General features: G+C 51.1%; 2 protein-coding genes across 2 annotated transcripts; both read left to right on the top strand.

Annotated features, from left to right (window-relative positions):
* The first annotated feature begins 1,089 nt into the window (after positions 1 to 1,089).
* OR1I1 (olfactory receptor family 1 subfamily I member 1) lies at positions 1,090 to 2,031 on the top strand. Its single transcript, XM_015251212.3, is given in 1 exon segment — positions 1,090 to 2,031. A coding segment is annotated over 1 exon segment (942 nt).
* Positions 2,032 to 12,504: 10,473 nt separating this feature from the next.
* Positions 12,505 to 19,373, top strand: SYDE1 (synapse defective Rho GTPase homolog 1). Its single transcript, XM_072947495.1, has 8 exons — positions 12,505 to 12,645; positions 14,215 to 14,556; positions 14,657 to 15,301; positions 15,480 to 15,694; positions 16,325 to 16,451; positions 16,671 to 16,831; positions 17,441 to 17,666; positions 17,977 to 19,373. Exons 1-8 carry the CDS (start codon positions 12,558 to 12,560, stop codon positions 18,375 to 18,377), a joined length of 2,205 nt encoding a protein of 734 aa, XP_072803596.1. The 5' UTR covers positions 12,505 to 12,557; the 3' UTR covers positions 18,378 to 19,373.
* Positions 19,374 to 19,377: the final 4 nt, after the last annotated feature.

Here is a 19,377-nt window from a genome sequence, read left to right as displayed (position 1 = left end):
GGAGGAAGGAAGGGAGGAAGGGATGGAAGGAAGGGAGGAAGGGATGGAAGGAGAAGGAGGGATGGAGGGAGGGAGGGAAGGAGGAGGAAGGGAAGGTGAAAGGAAGAGACAGGGAAATGTGGTTTTATGAAATTCAAGCTGAATAGTTTGTAAAGACTTAATAACAAAAAGGAATCACTGTTTTTTTTTAAAAAAAAGTGCTGTCAAGGGGATAGGGTATAGCTCAGTGGTAGTATGCATGCTTATTTTGCACCTAGATCGTTTTGCAAGGATCCCTAATTTTTTGTTCCACATTAATGAAGCACACTGGAGCAGAGATTTCAGCCTATATGTATGGCTGAGGCCAGACGGTTGCTACAGAGCCACCACCAATGCATTCACGCGCAGAGAAAAGAATTTGGCACTCATTCAAGGGCCCAGTTAACAAATTCACATACTTGACTTAAGTTAAAATGTGAAAGGGATGTTTGTGCACATTTATGTTCCCATCTTTTTGCAGGAATTTTCAACACTCATCCTCATCACAACAAAGGAGAGGTGGGTCTACCGTGGTGATCATGTGGTAGCAGATCATAAAGTGTCCCTAACGAACTTGAAGTTCCTAGGAAGCAGTGGAAGAGTGTCATTTGTCCTTATATCCCTAGCCATTAACCCCAAATTGATGCTAAAATTACACCTTGTAGATGGAAGGATGAAAGAGAGGGAGGAAAGAAAAGAGACAAAGGGGAAAGGAAGAGAAAGAAGAAAAAAGGATGATCAGTTTCCCTTTTAAAACTGTGTCAGGTTTCAGTTTTGGTTTGATTTCTCTCAATTTTGTTTTCTGTAAAGTTTTGAGAGAAATAAGGGTATTTATGGACAATACCCAAGGTGTCTCTAAACAATTAAGTTAGATCTTTGACACTGTCTCAGTTTGGGGAAGCAGAAATCCACTAAAAGGAGCCTAACACTAAGATTTACTGTAAGGATTCTATGAATTCCCGCAGAACCTACAGGCCTGTGGGGAGCTGGGACTGGAGCTCCGGCTCCGACTCCCAGCTTTATGTCACTCCCTTCTCCCCTTTTTAATTTCATAGTAGACACAGGCTGTCCATGGAACCAGAAAACTGAACAGCAGTCTCTGATTTCTTCCTCCTGGGACTCTCAGAAAAGCCAGAGCATCGGATCTTCCTCTTTGGGCTATTCCTCTCCATGTACTTGATCACCATCTTTGGAAACCTGCTTATTGTCTTGGCCATCATCACGGACTCTCACCTCCACACACCCATGTACTTCTTCCTCTCCAACCTGTCCCTCATCGACATCTTGTTCTCTTCCACCACCGTCCCCAAGATGCTGGTGAATCTCTGGACTCGGAGCCAAGCCATCCCCTTTGCGAGCTGCCTTGCCCAGATGTATGCCTTCCACCTGTTCGGGACCATGGACAGCTTCCTCCTGGCTGTCATGGCCATAGATCGGTTCGTGGCCATTGTCCACCCTCTGTGCTACTTGGCCATCATGAGCCCCTGTGTGTGTGGGCTGTTGGTGGGAGGGCCGTGGCTGATCACCAACCTCCAGTCACTCGTGCACACCTGCCTCATGGCTCAACTGACCTTCTGTGCTGGCTCTGAAATCCCTCACTTTTTCTGTGACCTCATGCCCCTGCTGAAGCTCTCCTGCTCAGACACGCACACCAACGAGCTGGTGATCTTTGCTTTTGGCATCGTCATGGGCATCAGCCCCCTCGTCTGCATCCTCCTTTCTTATATCTGCATCTTCTGGGCAGTCTTCAAGATCCCTTCTGCTCAGGGCAAGTGGAAAGCCTTCTCCACGTGCAGCTCACACCTCACCGTGGTGTCACTATTCTATGGTACCATCTTTGCAGTGTACCTGCAGCCTGCATCTTCTGCCTCCTCCCAGAAGGACAAGGCAGCTGCCCTGATGTGTGGGGTGGTCATCCCCATGCTGAACCCCTTTATCTACAGTTTAAGGAACAAGGACATGAAGGTGGCCCTGAGGAAGCTGGTCGGCAAAGCGGCCCCCTCTCAGTCCTAGGGTAGACCAGTTGTTGGGTGCCTACTGTATTCCAGGACCACTGTTCAGTGCGTGGGACACAGGGATGCATCCCATCTCTGCCCTCAAGGCATTTGGAGTCTAGTGGGGGATAGAGACATGTCACTAAATCGTCACAGAACAACATGGTAAATGTATCACAAGATATGAATGGAGTGCCATGGGAAGGGAAAGACGGGCATTTTCCCTTGAAGATCAGAGAAGCAGAGAAGACTCTGAAGCAGCCTTAAACTGGCTCCCTCTGGGGTATCGGGCTTATAGGACTGTGACATGGATAATCCCAGTGGAACGAAAGATTGACTACACTCATTTTAATATTGATAAAGACAATGTGGATTAACCCATGACATCACCCGGTTTCCTAAGTGACTTGTGGAAGGACTTTAAAGCATCTTTTGAGATTAGCTCACATGCTACTCGATTCAGCAGCAACCAGCCTCAGTCTCATAGGGGGCCCTGTGGTCCTGATTTTGCATGGGAATCATTGTCAACAACAGACCTCACATATCCCCGACTTGGGACATAACAGATACTGGCATTTGGGTCATGGGGATTGTGACTCAATAGGCTGGCCCTGGACCCTGGAATCTGCCTTCTCAACAAGCTTTCCAGGTGGCACTGAAGCAGGGAGTACACAGACCAGCGTGGGAGGACACCAGCACTGGACTAGCTTCAGAGTCCGTGGGTTTCCTGTGATGTCCGTCACCTGACTCCAAACCCAATATGACTCTACAGGCACTACCAGCAGTAAGAGTCTGGGGTGGGCTGGAACGCATGGAGAGTTAGAGTTAGGGGTTGAACTGTGTTTTCCAAAAAAAGATACGTCAAAATCTAATCCCCAGTACTGCAGAACGTGACCTTAGCTGGAAGGTCAGAGGTCAAGTTAAAATGATGTCATTAGGGTGGGTCTTATTCCAGTATGACTGGTGTCCTTGTAAAAAGGGAGAATTTGGACACAGACGCACACTCAGGGAGAACGCCATGTGAAGATGAAGGCAGAGGTCCAGGTGATGCTTCAACAAGCCAGAGTGTCAGCAAACCACCAGAAACCAGGCAAGAGGCACCAAACGGATTCTCCCTTACAGCCTTCAGAAGGAACCAGCCCTGCTGACAACTTTGATGTCGAACTTCTAGCCTCCAGAACCGTGAGGGAATAAATTTCTGTTGTTTAAGCCACGCAGTTGTGGTACTTTGCTATGGCATCCGTAGCAAAGGAACACAGTTAGTTCAGGGAGGGCTTGTATCACGCAAAGACCATCCCTAGACACATCCTCTCAAGCCCGTGACCTACCCTGTGCTCTGGTTAAGGGAGTCTGTGCTACAACTGGAGGAAAAAGATGAAAGATTCGAACTGCATGGATTCACTTTCCAGGTCATGACAGTGTGATGACAGTAATGATACCAACAGCTAAGTCCTTTATATACATTATCTCATTAGATTTTAAACAATAACCCTACAAGTTAGGTAATATAACCCCTTATTTTACACATGAGGAAACTGAGGCATGAAAAGTGAAGCTGCTGATAAGTGGCAGCAAAGATTTAAATAGAGGACCCATTCCAGGGCCCCATGGCTTAACAACACACAGTGTCGTCTAGAATTTGGTGCCTAGAGCAGGGGTTTGCAGACCACAGCCCAGTCTGTTTTTGTATGGCCCGCAAGCTAAGAATGACTTTTACATTTTTAAATGGTCAGGGAAATTTTTTTTAAAGGAAGACTATTTGGCGACAGATTAAATTTATATAAAATTCTAGTTTTGGTGCCCACAAATAAACTTTTGTGGCAACACTGCCCAAATCATCTTTGCCTACTTTCAAGCTACAAGGCAGATTTCGGTAGTCTCAACAGAGGCCCTAGGCAATCAAAGTCTAAAATATTTACTTACTTTCTGGCCTTTTTTTTAACAGAGAGATTTGCTGACCTCTTTTCCATAGAAAACGTATAGCCTGATACTCAAAGTGGTCCATGAATCAAAAGAGTTATAGGGAGTTTGTTAGAAATGAAGACTCAGATGCCATCCCAGACCACTAAATCGTAATTTTAACAAGCCCGAGCAGGGAGAGGGTGGGTGGTTATATGAGCCTTAAAATTTGAAGATCACTGGGATAGATGTGAGGTGGGAGGACACCTGGAGAGATTTGGGACCTGAATAGTCATCATTTCAGAGCTATGCGAGAACCAGATCTGAGGCATTTTTCCATGGGCACTTTCCATGTTTCCCTGGTTCTAGAGAGGATGGTCCACGCCACAAGCTTTGAAAAAATTGCAGCTGCAGTTGGAGGAAGTGGCCATCAGGTGGCGATAGTTTCATTTCACAAAATGGACTGAAAGCTTTCAGAGATACAGACCCTGGCTGTGAACTGGTCCAGTTCCACCCACTTCAGGTGTGCATAATCGTCCCCTGGGAGGGAACATCATGTGCAACATTCTCGTGGCGGGACAGAGCCGGGGTTGTTCAGAGAAACCACGGAGACCCATGTGTCCTTAGCACACAGTGAGCAGACAGTGAGGGTGCAGGGGGTGTGGTCAGACGGGGATTGGACATAGGGCAGAGAGGACCATGATAAGGGTTAAGCAGGGGTATGGGAGGGCAGGTGCTTCAGAATAAACCTGCTACTCAGTCATACCATGGATTAGGGATGAGCAAAATTTTTCTGTAAAGGGCCAGATAGTAATTATCAGCTTTATGGGGCATGCAGTGGCTGTTGCAGTGATGACACAGCTTTGCTATTATAGCGTGGAAACCACTGTAGACCATACACCAAGGAAGGGGCGTGGCTGAGCGCCCATGAAACTTTACTTATGGACATTGAAACTTGAATTTCACATCTTTTTACATGTCACAAAATATAGTACCTTTTTTTTTTTACTTTTGCACTGAAAAATGAAGTCATCAAAATGATCCAGAAAGATTCTTAACTAATATCTACCTTCTGAGTGTTCCTCTCCCCTAAATTTTAATGATAAAATATAGCATGTAGGTTTTCTGGGTTTGTTTTAAAGAAAATTTAAAAATATTGCAGAAATGGATCTAGCTGTTTGGGTTTTAGTGACTGGTGTTTGTTCACTCCTTTTCTTCCCCCTACACTGTCCCAACCCCAGAAACCCTCCTACATACTTGCCTTTTCGAATACGGCTACCTGACAACAGGTGTTCTCAAATATAACAACTACCAAAATATTTCGACTACATCTCACACAGAGGAAATCAGGAGGAAGCCTCCACTTTTTTATCAAGTGTCCAGGCTCCATGATTGCAGAAAAACTCGAATTAATTGGCAACCCAGAAAATCTTATCTAAAATCTTCCATCTAGTATGGACTTTCTAAAATTACATATCACTGGATACATTAATCCTATGGTTATCACTGAGGCTTCTCACATAAACGCTAGGTTTGAAAGTCTTAATTACCAAACAAAATATCAAAAGCAGCATGAAATTTGGTTCATGAAATGTAGTCTCTTGTTTTCAACCATTTTAAACACTTTAAAAGCTTCGTAATTATCATGCTAAGTGAAGTCAGAAAGAGAAAGATAAATATCATATGATATCATTTATGTGGAATCTAAAATATGACATAAATGAACTTATTTATGAAACAGAAACAGACTCATGACATAGAAAACAAATCTAAGGTTACCAAAGGGGAAAGGGGATGAGGAGGGATAAATAAGGAGTTCTAGATTAGCAGATATGAACTACTATACATAAAATAGATAAATAACAGGGTCCTACTGTATATAGCACAGGGAACTATACTCAATATCCTGTAATAAACCATAATGAAACAGAATGTGTATGTATATGTATAACTGAATCACTTTTCTGTACACCAGACACTAACACTACGTTGTAAATCAACCATACTTTAATAATTAATTAATTAATTAATTTTAAAAAACCATTTGTAGCTTAAGAGCCAGATTTGGCCCTGGGGCCCTAGTTTGCAAACCCTCTATAGATAGATGGGAGTGACAAGTGGCAGGGAGACCAAAAGGGACTAAAAAGTGAGACATGAGGCAAGCTGAATCCCAGCATCAGAAAAAGGATAGGCAGAGGTGGTGCCACAGGACCTTTGCATATGCTGCCCCTGTCTCTCCATTCTTTCAGAGTTAATGCCTCCCTGGCTTTGAGATTTCAGCACAAACCCCACTTCCTCAAGGAAGCCTCTCCTCACCAGCTTCTCATACCAGCTATATCAGGTGCTCATTATCCCCTCATTCTCATTATATCAGTGATTTTTTTAATCACTTAAATGTGGAACTTTATTTTTTCCCCTGTATATTTTTTTCATACAATTTTAAATGGCTACTTTCCATTTACAGTTATTGCAAAACATTGGCTATTTTCCCTGTATTGTACAGTACACACTTGACATTATCTTATACCCAGTAGGTTGTATCTCCTATTCCCCCATCCCTATGTTGTCCCTCCACCCCCAGTGGTAACCACTGGTTTGCTCTCTACATCTGTGAGTCTGCCTCTTTTTTGTTATATTCACTACTTTGTTGTATTTTTTAGATTCCACATATAAATGACAAAATACAGTATTTGTCTTTCTCTGACTTATTTTTTGTATATATATATTTCACTGAAGCATAATCAGTTTACAATATTGTGTCAGTTTATAGTGTACAGCATAATGCTTCAAGTCTTTCTCTGTCTGACTTATTTTACTTAGCATAATGCCCCCCAAGTCCATCCATGTTGCTGCAAATGTCAGTATTTTGATCCTTTTTATGGCTGAGTAGTATTCCATTCTTCATCCAATCATCTACTAGATGGACATATAGGTTGCTTCCATATCTTGGCTACTGTAAATAACGCTGCAATGAACGCTGGGATGCATGCATCTTTCTGAATTAGTGGGGTTTTTTTCAGATATATACCCAGGAGTGGAATTGCTGGGTCATATGGTAGTTTTACTTTTAGTTTTTTGAGGAACCTCCATACTATTTTCTACAATGGCTGCACCAATTTACATTCATATGAACAGTGTACGAGGGTTCCCTTTCTTCACATCCTTGCCAACAATTGTTAGTTGTGTTCTTTTTAATGATAGCCATTCAGACAGGTGTAAGGTGATTTCTCCATAGTGATTTTGCATAACAGTGATTTTATATCTATTTGTGTAATCATTCAATGAATGTCTATTTCACCCACTTGGTGAGTGGGTTTCTGCCGAAATCCAGGAGAGAAGCCAGTGCCTCATCCTTTAGACAAGGAGCATTGAGCTCACAGTGAAACTATTTAATTCAGCAGGAACAGGAGATCATGAGAAAATAATCATCTAGAGATTCTCCAAAATCTCAGCAAAGATGTTGGAAGAGATTTGAGCCAATCTTATCTAGATCTGAAGGAGCAGAATGACCCTGGCGAGTATTAGGGTAAAAAACATTCCTTTCTCTTCATATGGCATTTTATTGGTTATTCAAAGCAGTTTTGGAGATTCAGACCCTGAGGCTCATAGAGGGAAAGTGACTGTCCTAAGGCCACATGTGGATTGGGTAGGGTGGAGAATTCCAATCCAGCTTGTTGTGGAAACCCCAAACCCTGACCCCTCCCTCCACCAGGATGCTGGATGGCCTCCCAGGTGAGTGACTTCCCCAAGGTCATGCTTCAGCTTGGAACAGCTCAAGTCCTGCCCCATGTGGGGCTTGGGGTGTGGGGAGCAAAAAATTCCACCAGATCCTCTGGTGGGAGTGGCTAGAAAGCCACTTCTAGCAAGGTATGAGGAAGAACTCAGTAAGGCTGGAGCTTGAGGTCCCAGAAAGGGAGCTCCTATTTGAAAATGTACATTTGCCAGGGATTTGGGTAATCACTTCTATCTCTGTGGATCCATGTAATGGGAAGTCCCCCACAGCCACCCTCAGGTTCCATGATTCACTAGAAGGACTCACAGAACTCAGCAAAGCTGTTATATTCGTGACTTACTACAGGGAAAGGATACAGATTAAAATTAGCAAAGGTAAAATGTACGTGGGCAGGGTCCAGGAGATACCTGGCTCGCCTCCAGTTTTCCCTTCCCTGTGATGTCAAGTGGACAGCGCTTAATTCTCCCAGCAATGATGGGTGACAACACACATGGTGTGCTACCAACCATGGACGCTCCCTTGAGTCTTGGTACCCAGGGTTTCAACTCGGGGTTGGCCACTGCATGAGTTTCCCATGGCTGCCATAACAAACTATCACAGACTGGGGGGCTTAAACAACAGAAATCCATTTTCACACAGTTCTGGAGGCTGGAACATCAAGATTAAGGCTTCCACATGGTTGGTTTCTTCTGAGACCGCTCTCCTTGGCTTGCAGATGGCTGTCTTCTCCCTGTCTCTTCACATCATCTTCTCTCTGTGTGCACACATGTCTGTGTCCAAATTTCCCTTCTTCATAGGACACCAGTCACATTGGATTAGATGAAAGACTTCATTTTTAAAATTTAATCACGTGTTTAAATGCAGTCACACTCTAAGGTAATGGAGGGTTAGGACTTCAGCATACAAACTGGGAGGGGCACACAACCCAGCCCATAAGAGCCACATAGACAGGGCTGACTGCCTATGTGGCTCACCCTAGTTACTTGGTCTCTGGCCCCTTCAGGGGTTAAACTGATATAATGTGGCCCAAGGCCCCCACTATAAACTACACTGTTCATAAACTATCTGGCATGGCCCCCAGGTATACAAAGAGGTTCTGATCAGGTAGGATATTCCAAAGGCTTAAAGGTTACCTCCCAGGAGCCAACCAAGGGCCAAATTACTCTTTGGAATATGCAGGAGGGCCCAGAAACTTGGGAGAGAGGAGGAAAGAGCTACAGAATGACATGGGGTCTCTTATCCCCAGCTGACTGGCCTCTTGCCCACACCTGACCAGCCACCCCTATCCAGGCTGACTCCCCTTGCTCTGGGACAGCCAGTATCTATGAGACCCTGGTGGCCACACCAGCACTCCCAGGCCCTGCAAGTTAGCACTAGGGCAGCTCTTCGAATGGCTGCAAGTGGCCCAGTGCTGAATGTGTCCCAGGGCTTCTGCAAGGGCGTGGCCAGCAGGAGAGCCCAGCAGACCTGCAGCTAATAAAAAGAGACTATTGCACGGGTCTCAGGGTGCCCCACTACACCTCACTTCAGCTCCTCAGCTGCCTGGCATGGCTTTTCCAAGGGGTACTAGGAGGCTCTGGCCAAGATATGTTGCCTCAATGACTGCCTCCCAGGTGACACATACTGCCTCAGCAAGCTACCTCCTGGTAACTCAAGCACTTTCTGTCCCTCCAGCTCCTCAATACTGCCCCAGCGGACATCTCTGGGCAGCCACCTCTTCCCTGACACTTCTGAGGACTGACTCCCAGCCAGAGAGTCCTTCACAGGCTGCAGCACCTGCCTCATCCTGGAAGATGCCACATGCAGGTGGGCCTCCAACATGAGGACAACTGGAAGGACAACAGGAGGTGGAGGAAACTGGGGGCCTGCTCCCCATAACCTGCTCCATCTTTCATTTCCCGGGAACTGAGGATCCCAGAGAGATGGCAGATAGGGGACATAGCCCACAGACACATGCCCCATTCCCATGACCTCCTACCCCCCTAACCTTGATAACAGGGGAAGTGATTCTTCCCTTTGGATGGATGAGGAAAACAAAGCCTAAAGAGGATGACTTCATTGGTGTCTCTCAGATGCTGATCCTGAAATAAGGATTCAAAGGCAAGTAGTTTAGTTGGAAAGTGATCTAGGAAATGCTGAAAGGGAGGTGAAGTGAGATAGCAAAGGGAAGGAAATCACAAAAGAGTGTATTGATATGCAAGTTCCCACTGTAAGCAGCTGGAGCTCAGTCCCACAGGGACTTCTGGGAGTCACTGTGGAACACACACCTCAGTCATCCCACATGAGGGGTGATGAAGCTAGAGTACTTATCCACCAACTCCCATTGTCTGCCACAGAGGTGTCAAGCAAGCTCCACTGAGACCTGCCCTGCCCCCTCTGCCTGCATTTCAACAAATCCCTGTATCTGCTGGGGGCTGATTTATCCAACAGGTACCATAAGCATAGCACATTAGCCAATGATATGAACATTTGGAAAAAAGAAAACACACAAACACACACGCTCCAAAATCCGAACAGCAACTAGCAAAATCTAGATGAATAATTTATAAACTTCACACAGTGTGAAATTTAGCATTCATAATCATTTATTATATACAGTTTGTAGATCATTTGTTCTCATATCAAGAATTTCTGATTGCTGAGAAAGAATCATACCCAACTGTGAATTAAATAAGCTAGATGTAGCCAAATAAATGCAACAGGAAAAGTACAGAAGCCCTGGATTTAACCAAAAATCATCATCATCATAACAAATATTGATGTGACCTGTGAGTGTTCTTTAATCACTTGATGTGATATGGGTGAGGCTAAGGGCTGCTCTCACCCTCAAATTGGCCTTCAGTTCTTCTCAGGGTACCTTAGTCCTACAGCCCCACACCTGGGCTTGTGAAGAGGTGTTGTCTTGACTCATGATCTCTCTCCTTACTGTCAGAAGTTGCCTCAAAGGCATCTGGACAGGAATCTGATGGTGTGCAACCCAACTCTCTCTAAACCTGACTCCTTCCAAACACACACAACCAAGAAATAGATGTTAACAGAGCCTAAGAGACCTGTGGAACACCATCAAGCATATCAACATACGCAAATTGGGAATCCCAGAAGAAGAGAAGAGAAAGGGGCAGAAAGAATAGTTGAAGAAATAATGGCCCCCAAATTTCTAAACGTTGATGAAAGACATGAATCTACACATCCAAGAAGCTCAATGAACTCCAAGTAGGATAAATACAGAAATCTGCACCAAGACATATTATAACCAAACACACACAACCTCCTTGGTCCAGGCCTCCATCACCTGGCACTGATCTCCCACCTGAACATTCAGCAGTGAATAAGAGACAAGCATTACCTGGTGCAGCCCCAGTCTGGACAAGGGGACAGATAATCTAGAATAAAGCACTGGAACTATAAAGTTCAAGTTTGTGGCAAGTGTTAGAAGCAATGAAGCAGTGATGTAATAATGACTGCATAGTGGTAGGTGGTCAGGGAAAGCCTCCCAAGGAAGTGCCTTTGGACCTAAAGGATGAGAAAGAGGCAGCTTCAGAAGAACCAGGGCTCCACAGGAAGAAGAAACTGCATGTGCAAAGGGCCTGGGGAAGGAGGAGTTTGATGTGAAGGAGAACCAGAGAGGAGGCCACCATGAGCGATGGGGACAACAAAGGAGATGAGGCTAGAAGTCTTGTTGGGACTGGGTTTCATTTGTGGGAATCTGGATTTTATTTTAGGTGGGGTGAGCAGTCATGGGAAGACTGTTCAGCAGGGCTGTGCCATGATCTGATTTCAGGGCTTTAAGTCCACTTTGGGCACTGTATGGAGAATGGAATATAGAAGTGAGGTGGGTTAACTTTTCCCCGATAGCCAACAATAATATCTTCCCTCCCACATTCTCTTGCACAAGGTCATCTTGCCACATGGCTAACTGAGAGAGGTGGGTCTATGTCCCCTCCCCTTGAATCTGGTGCCAGAAGTAACACAGTGTGACACTCAAAGCTGGGTCAGGAAAGGTAATGGAGCTTCTGCCTTGCTCATTTGTGAAGCCTTAGGTGGCTGTGTAAGAAGCCCAGCTACCCTGACTACTGACCTGCTAGGAGGAAACCCAATTCACACGGAGAGGCCTGTGTAGATGCCCTGGTCCACAGCCCCTACGGAGTTCCCAGCCCACACCCAACAATCAATTGCAAGACTTGTACGTGAAGATGCTTCCAGATGATTCCGGCCCCTCCTTTGTAGAGTCACCCCTAACCCTCGAAGTCTTTTCAGCTGAGGAGTAGAGACAATCAATGTCAGCTCTGCTCTGCCCAAATGTCTGACCCACAGCGTCAGTGAGCATCATGAAATGGCTGTTTTACACCACTAAGTTTTGGGATGGTTTGTTAAACAGCAGCAGCAGCTGGAACTAGGGAGGTGGGGGTAGAGAACTGGGTGGAGGAAGGAAGTACCAGAGTGGCATCCAGGAAACTAAGCAAGAGGGGGTGTCATCAAAACGAGTGATGCCAGGGTTTGCACCAGGCTGGAGAAGTGGGAGAAAGAGAAGGGACATGTGCAAGGTGCATTTTGTAGGTAAACCCAAGAGAACTTGCTGTTTGAGATCATCAACGGAAGGTGGGTAAGAGGAGAGACTAGGGCCCGGGACTAAGCCAAGATATTCAGAGTTGGAGCCCAGGAAGGCAGCACAGAGCCCCCATTCCTTCCCGTCCGGGCCCAGACAACTGACTACATCTCCCAGCATCGCTCGCTCAGGCCGCGGGAAGGGAGAAAAAAAAAAAGTTTGGGCCAAGCATTCCCGGAATGCGCTTCCTGCTGGCGCGGGGCGGGGGGCGGGCGGGGAGGCCCGGGCGGGGCGGGGAGGGCGGGGAGGGCGGGGGGCGGCGCGGCTGGAGCCCGGGGCGCGCACTCCGCCCGGCCCGGGCCCCAGCATGGCCGAGCCGCTGCTCAGGAAAACCTTCTCCCGCCTTCGAGGCCGGGAGAAACTTCCCCGGAAAAAGTCAGACGCGAAGGAGCGCGGTGAGCCGGGAGGTGGGGAAAAAGGGGCGCCGCACCCCGCCCGGCCTGGGAGGGGATCCCGGAGCCCCAAGGAGAGACCGCTGAGGGGACAGGGAAAGACCCGTGGACCCCCCTGCGGGCCGGGGTTGGGGGCCGGGGCAGGCAGGGGTCCTGGAAGTAGCGGGCTAGGGGGAGAGGGGGCGCGGACCGTTATGTGCGCCCGGCCAGGGATGCCAGCGCTGCGCGCTCCTTGGGAGGCCCGGGAGGGGGCCTCGCCCCTGACAGGAAATGGGGCCGAGACACAGCGCCTGGAGAGTAGAGGGGAGGAGGAGCCGGGAGGCCGAGAAACTGGGGCTTAGTCAGGCCAGGCAGGGGACACTCCGAGCCCTAGAGACCTGGGATGGGAGATGGGGGGCGTAGTCCTGCAGGGGAGGGAGAGATGCGGTGCATCAATCACGGTGGCCAGCCCCCACCTCCTCTCACCTATTAACCAGTGACTGCCTCTGCACCCACCTGAGGCAGCCCCAGGAAACTGTTCCCGTCATACAGATGGGGAAACTGAGGCATGGAGCAGTTGGATAATTTACACAGTGCCAGTGAAGTGACTTAACAGCTCATAGGACTATATTATTAAGTGAGACTCCTGCGAGAGAGTCCTGGGGAGTGGAAATCTGAGGTGATCAGTGGAGGGATTCGGCAGGCAGGAAAGACCAGACCTTAAAGAAATGCGAGCTGCGTGGAACAGGAAGTCCAGGAAAGGAAGGAGTTAAAGGAGGGAGGGCAGAGGACTCCATGGATCAGACCTCCCCCAAGCCCTTCCCAGATTCCCAAGGTTCCCAGAGCCGAGAGAAGGGACCGGGGTGCCCACGCACAAACACACACAGGAAACAGCCCAGGATGTCAGGGAGAGGAGGATGGGGGTTGCGAGGCGGGGCTAGGCCCCAAGGCATTGACCATGGGAATCTGGCCTGAAGAACAGGGCACAGTCCAGGATGGGGGCAGAGTTTGGAAGGTTGGCAGGGAGGTGGGGGGGGTGACGTGTCACAGGTAAGGGAAGACTCTGCACTCACTGTCATGCCTGCTCTTGTCTTCCAAGCAAGCTAGCCATCGTCCACTGTGGGCTACGTGCTTGACCAAGATCTGAGTGCCTAGGAGGTGCTCCCCTCGCGGAGCTCCCTGAAGCCTCCTTGGGGGAAGACCTCAAATCCCCCCATTTCACAGGACACTGAGGCTCAGAGATGGAAAGTGACTTGCACAAAGCTACCTAGTGAGAAGGGACAGGGGAAGGGCTCCACACCAGAGTTAATGAGAGGCGTGGGGAATGCAGGGCCCAGGACCAGAGAAACCCCACTGGACCTCTGAGGCTGGAAGGCTGAGGCAGAGTCCTGTTTGGAACAACAGGGCGGGGGAGGGGGTGAAGGGGGCTCTAAGCTGGTAACAGATTGCTGGCTGGACTGCAGCCACTCATTCCAAATGAAGGTATGGAGTGTCAGTGCTGAGTGCCCCCCAGCCCCAGCCCCTGCAGGAGGATGATCCCTGGGCTCTGGGGGAAGTGGGAGGCTGGCTCTCACTCCCCTTGCTCTCTGCCAGGCCGTCCAGCCCAGTGCCCAGAACCCAGCCCTCCAGAGCCAGAGCCCCAAGCCCCGGAAGGACCCCAGGCTGGAGCAGAGAGGCCCCCCAGCCCTGAGACATCTCGGAGCCCTGCTCGGGGTGCCTACCTGCAGAGCCTGGAGCCCAGCAGCCGCCGATGGGTGCTTGGAGGGGCCAAGCCACCAGATGAAACTGCTCTGGGACCTGGGGCACCTGGCAGTGGGGAGCCTGCCGGTGAGATCTGGTACAACCCCATCCCTGAGGAGGACCCCAGGCTCCCAGCACCTGAGCTCCCTGGGCCACAGCCAGGCTCAGCGGAGCCAGAGGGCCTGGATTCCCCAGGTGAGCACAAGCCTCACTCTTAGGCGCCCCAAGATGACTGCAAGCCTCATCCCCATCCGAAGCCCAGATTTCTGGACCCTGAGACCTGCTCTCCCCACAGGCACAGCCCCTGCCAGTCCCCCGACCAAAGCTTCCCGCACCAAGTCCCCCGGCCCGGCCAGGCGCCTCTCAATGAAGATGAAGAAGTTGCCCGAGCTGCGGCGCCGCCTGAGTCTGCGGGGCACCAGGGCGGGCCGAGAGCGCGAGCGGGCCGTCCCTGCAGGCTCGGTCATCAGCCGTTACCACCTGGACAGCAGCGTGGGGACCCCGGGGCGGGCGGCAGTGGCTGAGGGCGCCCCGGGCCCCAGGGCCGGTTACCTCAGTGATGGCGACTCGCCTGAGCGTCCAGCGGGGCCCCCATCACCTACCGCCTTCCGCCCCTATGAGGTGGGCCCATCGGCCCGGACGCCCCCGGCTGCACTCTGGGGCCGCCTCAGCCTGCACCTGTACGGGCTGGGGGGGCTGCGGCCGGCACCCGGGGCCACTCCTCGAGACCTCTGCTGCCTGCTGCAGGTGGACGGGGTGGCCCGGGCCCGAACGGGGCCGCTGCGTGGGGGACCAGACTTCCTGCGGCTGGACCACACCTTCCACCTGGAACTCGAGGCTGCCCGGCTGCTGCGGGCCCTAGTGCTGGCTTGGGACCCGGGTGTTCGGCGTCACCGGCCCTGTGCCCAGGGCACCGTGCTGCTGCCCACGGTTTTCCGAGGTAGGAAGCATGGCTACAGGGGAGGAGGGGTGGGGCACAGGATTCAGCTCAGGGCTTCCACCTTTCACCAGAGTGGCCAGGGTACTAAGCCCAGGGTGGGGGTGTGGCTTGGAGTAGCAAGCCAGGGCACAGGAGCCTGTGGGGGCGGACCCAGCTCAGGAGGCCCCCTTGCCTTCAGGGTGCCAGGCCCAGCAGCTGGCCGTGCGCCTGGAGCCCCAAGGGCTGCTGTATGCCAAGCTGACCCTGTCAGAGCAACAGGAAGCACCAGGCACTGCTGAGCCCCGTGTCTTCGGGCTGCCCCTACCACTGCTGGTGGAGCGGGAGCAGTCTCCAGGCCAGGTGCCCCTCATCATCCAGAAGTGTGTTGGGCAGATCGAGCGCCGAGGGCTGCGGGTAAGCCCCTCACCCCACCCTAGATAGCCCCCAGACATCAGAACCACTCACCAGAACACCCAGGGTACAGAGGCCAGGCTTTCCCCTATCCCAACCTGAGGAACTCCTAGCTCCACTGCTAGCCTAGACAAGGGCAGGAGGCACCCCCTCAGACCCTAGCACCTAGCCCAGAACCTGTAGGTCATCTGATCATTTAGTAACAGAGGATCCCAGACCTTCCAGAGCTCAGAGTCTGATGGGGAAAAAGACATGACTCCAATAAATCACAAAGGTAAAACTGGCTGAGACAAGAGTGAAGAAGCTGGGAGAGCTTAAAACAGGACCTGGCCTGCTGGTTAGGGTAGTCAGAGAAGGCTTTCCAAAGGAGGTGACAAGTAGAAAAGGAGTCAGAGTTTCGTGATCCAAAGGAACTGAGTGCCAGGACAAGTGATCCGGAGGGTTTACAGGGCCAGGTTGTCCAGGCTGCCAGGTGAGTTCCCCATGACAAGTGTCAGGAAGCAGGAAGGCAGCCAGTGAAGCTACAGCTCTCAGCCCATTGCCACCCTGGCACAGACCTCTGGCCCCCACCCTATAGGGCCCTGATCAGTCTGTGGCCCTGGCAAGACATGCCCTCTCTACTCCTACCTCCAGGTGGTGGGGCTGTACCGTCTGTGTGGCTCAGCAGCCGTGAAGAAAGAGCTTCGAGATGCCTTTGAGCGGGACAGCGCAGCTGTCTGCCTCTCTGAGGACCTGTACCCCGATATCAATGTCATCACTGGTCAGCATGCCCCTTCTCTCTCCTGCCTGCTCCCCATTCAACCTTCACCTCAAAGCAATTCCTGTGGTCCCTCTGGGACATCACCCCTTCTGTCTAGTCTTGTTTTCACCTTCCTCCACCTACCTATCCTCCTCCCCTTTCCTCCCCTCCCAGCCCCAGCTGAACCTCCAGCCTCAGAAACCATGGGTGCTCTGACCAGAGTGGGCCCTGTGTCCACAGGCATCCTCAAGGATTATCTTCGGGAGTTGCCTACCCCGCTCATCACCCAGCCCCTCTATCAGGTGGTGCTGGAGGCCATGGCCCGAGGGCCCCCAAGTAGGGATCCCTCCAGCACTGAGGCCACCCGTGGGCTCCTCAACTGCCTGCCAGATGTGGAGAGGGTGAGTTGGGCCTGGTGGGAGCAGGTGGGAGCAGGCGGGACAAGGAGTGGGCTGACATCAGCAGAGTACTTCACCCATGCCTGGGCCAGTGATGGCCATGAATATGTGGCATCATCACAACCCTAGAAAATAGGTGCTGTTAGTATCCCCACTTTATGGACATGAAAGCCCAGGTCCAGAGCAGTTGAGTGAGTTACCTAAGGTTTCACAGGCAGGGTGTATCAAAAGTACAGACTCTGAACACAAGTCTGTCAACCTACCATGAGCGAGGTTCCTGGCTGTGGGATCCTGGACAAGTCCCAACCTTCTCTGTGCCTTAATATCCTCATCTGTAAAATGGGATTAATACCAGCCCTGCCTAACACACAGAGGAGTGTATTCAAGCCCAAGTTCTGCCATGTCAAAGCTAAATTACCTTTGGCCTCGGTCTCTCCTTCAGCAAAATGGGATCATAATACGAATACCTAATGGTTAAGTCTTATCTGGGTCATCTCTCAGCTATGAGACTTTGAACCTCAGTTTCCCAATTCTGAACCGCCTTAGTCTCCCTCAGGTGCGACAGGGAACCAACTTTGACTCCCTTATGCCCACCCAACCCTCTCCTCTCAGGCTACACTGACTCTTCTCCTGGACCACCTGCGCCTTGTCTCCTCCTTCCATGCTCACAACCGCATGAACCCGCAGAACTTGGCGGTGTGCTTCGGTCCCGTGCTGTTGCCGGCGCGCCAGGCCCCCGCCAGGCCCCGCATCCGCAGCTCTGGCCCTGGCCTCTCCAATGCAGTGGACTTCAAGCGCCACATCGAAGTGCTGCACTACCTGCTGCAAGCCTGGCCAGGTGAGCCCACCCCTACCCCGCGCCACCAATCCGGGCCAGGCCGCCACGAAGGTGCTTTCTCGACCGGCCAATCAGAGTTTCGGCTTTCAGGAAAGCCACGACCCCTCGTCAGAATAATCCGGTACCTGGTTGCCGCAGCAACCAATTCTAGCTCAACCAGTGAAATCCTGATCCGGTCGAAGGCCTTGCCTTTCGACAGGCCAATCAGAGGCCTGGTTACCTAAGCAGCCAATCAGAGGTCTGGTTGCCGCCGCTGGGCGTGACATCATCCAAGCCCTCCCTCTCTCTCTCTCTCTCTCTCTCTCTGCAGATCCCCGCAGGCCCCCAGAGGCTCGGGAGCTGGCCCCGTATCTGCGGCCCAAACGACAGCCGCCGCTGCACTTGCCGCTAGCCAACCCTGAAGTAGTGACTCGGCCCCGAGGCCGAGGCGGCCCCGAGAGCCCGCCAAGTAACCGGTACGCCGGTGACTGGAGCGTTTGCGGGCGGGACTTCCTCCCCTGTGGGCGGGACTTCCTGCCCGGGCCAGACTACGACCACGTGACGGGCAGCGACAGTGAAGAGGATGAAGAGGTTGGCGAGCCGACGGGCGCCACAGACTTCGAAGACGACTTCGATGCTCCCTTCAACCCGCACCTGAACCTCAAAGACTTCGATGCCCTCATCCTGGACCTGGAGAGAGAGCTCTCCAAGCAGATCAACGTATGCCTCTGAGCCGGGCGGGGCCGGACCCCGATTATTAAGGCCGGGCTCCTGGTTGCCAAGGAGGTGCCCTAACGACCTAGGGGAACCAGACCTGTAGCTCAGGCCTAGCTCCTGGTTCCTGGGGAGCTGCCTAGCGACTAGCCAACCCGTTGCTGAGAATCATTCCTCCTTTCCAGTGCTCAGTATTTGGGCACTGTTTGCGAAGGCCAGGGACTGAATTTTAGGGACCAGGTTTTGTGGCCATCTTTCCCGAGTACCAAGGGCTTCTCCCCTGGCTGCCAAAGGCAGTTACCCTACTTGCAGGGCTGGCCTCTCTTGACTCCCCATGGCCAGGGAAACACCAGTTACTGTGAGCATCACCCAGGGATGGGGAGACACGCCCCCAGTCAGTCCCCTTGCTGCTGCCAACCAAATCAGTATTAGCTTTGAGCAATGCACTCTGCTTCTCCTTCTGTGGACCCAAAGACTTACCATGAGGTGCTGTTTGAGGCAAGGTGGGGGGAAGCCCCTAACCTGGGCTGTTGCTGGATAGGGGCAGCCTGGGGCTTATAGGCAAACAGCTGGTTTCCCTACCCTCTTTTCCAGGGAAAACCCCATGATTGCCTCAAACCAGCAAATGGAGATAGCAGTGTCTGGCCCTCTCCCTTCCCAACTCTTCTTCCCCATTCCTGAAGAAACTGAGCACTTATAAGACCTCCCTTTTGGAGGGACCCCACCTGAAGTGTCAGGCTGGGGGCACTTTGGTACGGAACATATTTATTGCCTCCGTGCGTGTGTGTATGTGTGTGAGGATTAGTGTGCATGGACATGTCTAGAGCGGGCATGTGGGGCTCTTTCAGAGACCACAGAGTGGGGGAAAGAGTTCGTGTGCCCAGGCACCCTGAAATCCCCAATAATGGTGCCTCAGTGGGCCCCAGAGTTCAGTGGGAGAGTAGGGTCCCCTCCTGTCTCCCCCTCCTTTCCCTCACTTCCATCTTTGTGGACAATAAATCAATATGCACAGGTTCTG

The sequence above is a fragment of the Vicugna pacos genome, chromosome 22 (genome assembly GCF_048564905.1).
Source record: "Vicugna pacos chromosome 22, VicPac4, whole genome shotgun sequence".
Classification (NCBI taxonomy): domain Eukaryota; kingdom Metazoa; phylum Chordata; class Mammalia; order Artiodactyla; family Camelidae; genus Vicugna; species Vicugna pacos.
Note: the sequence above shows the minus strand (reverse complement) of the source record. Positions and strands in the feature narration are given on the sequence as shown.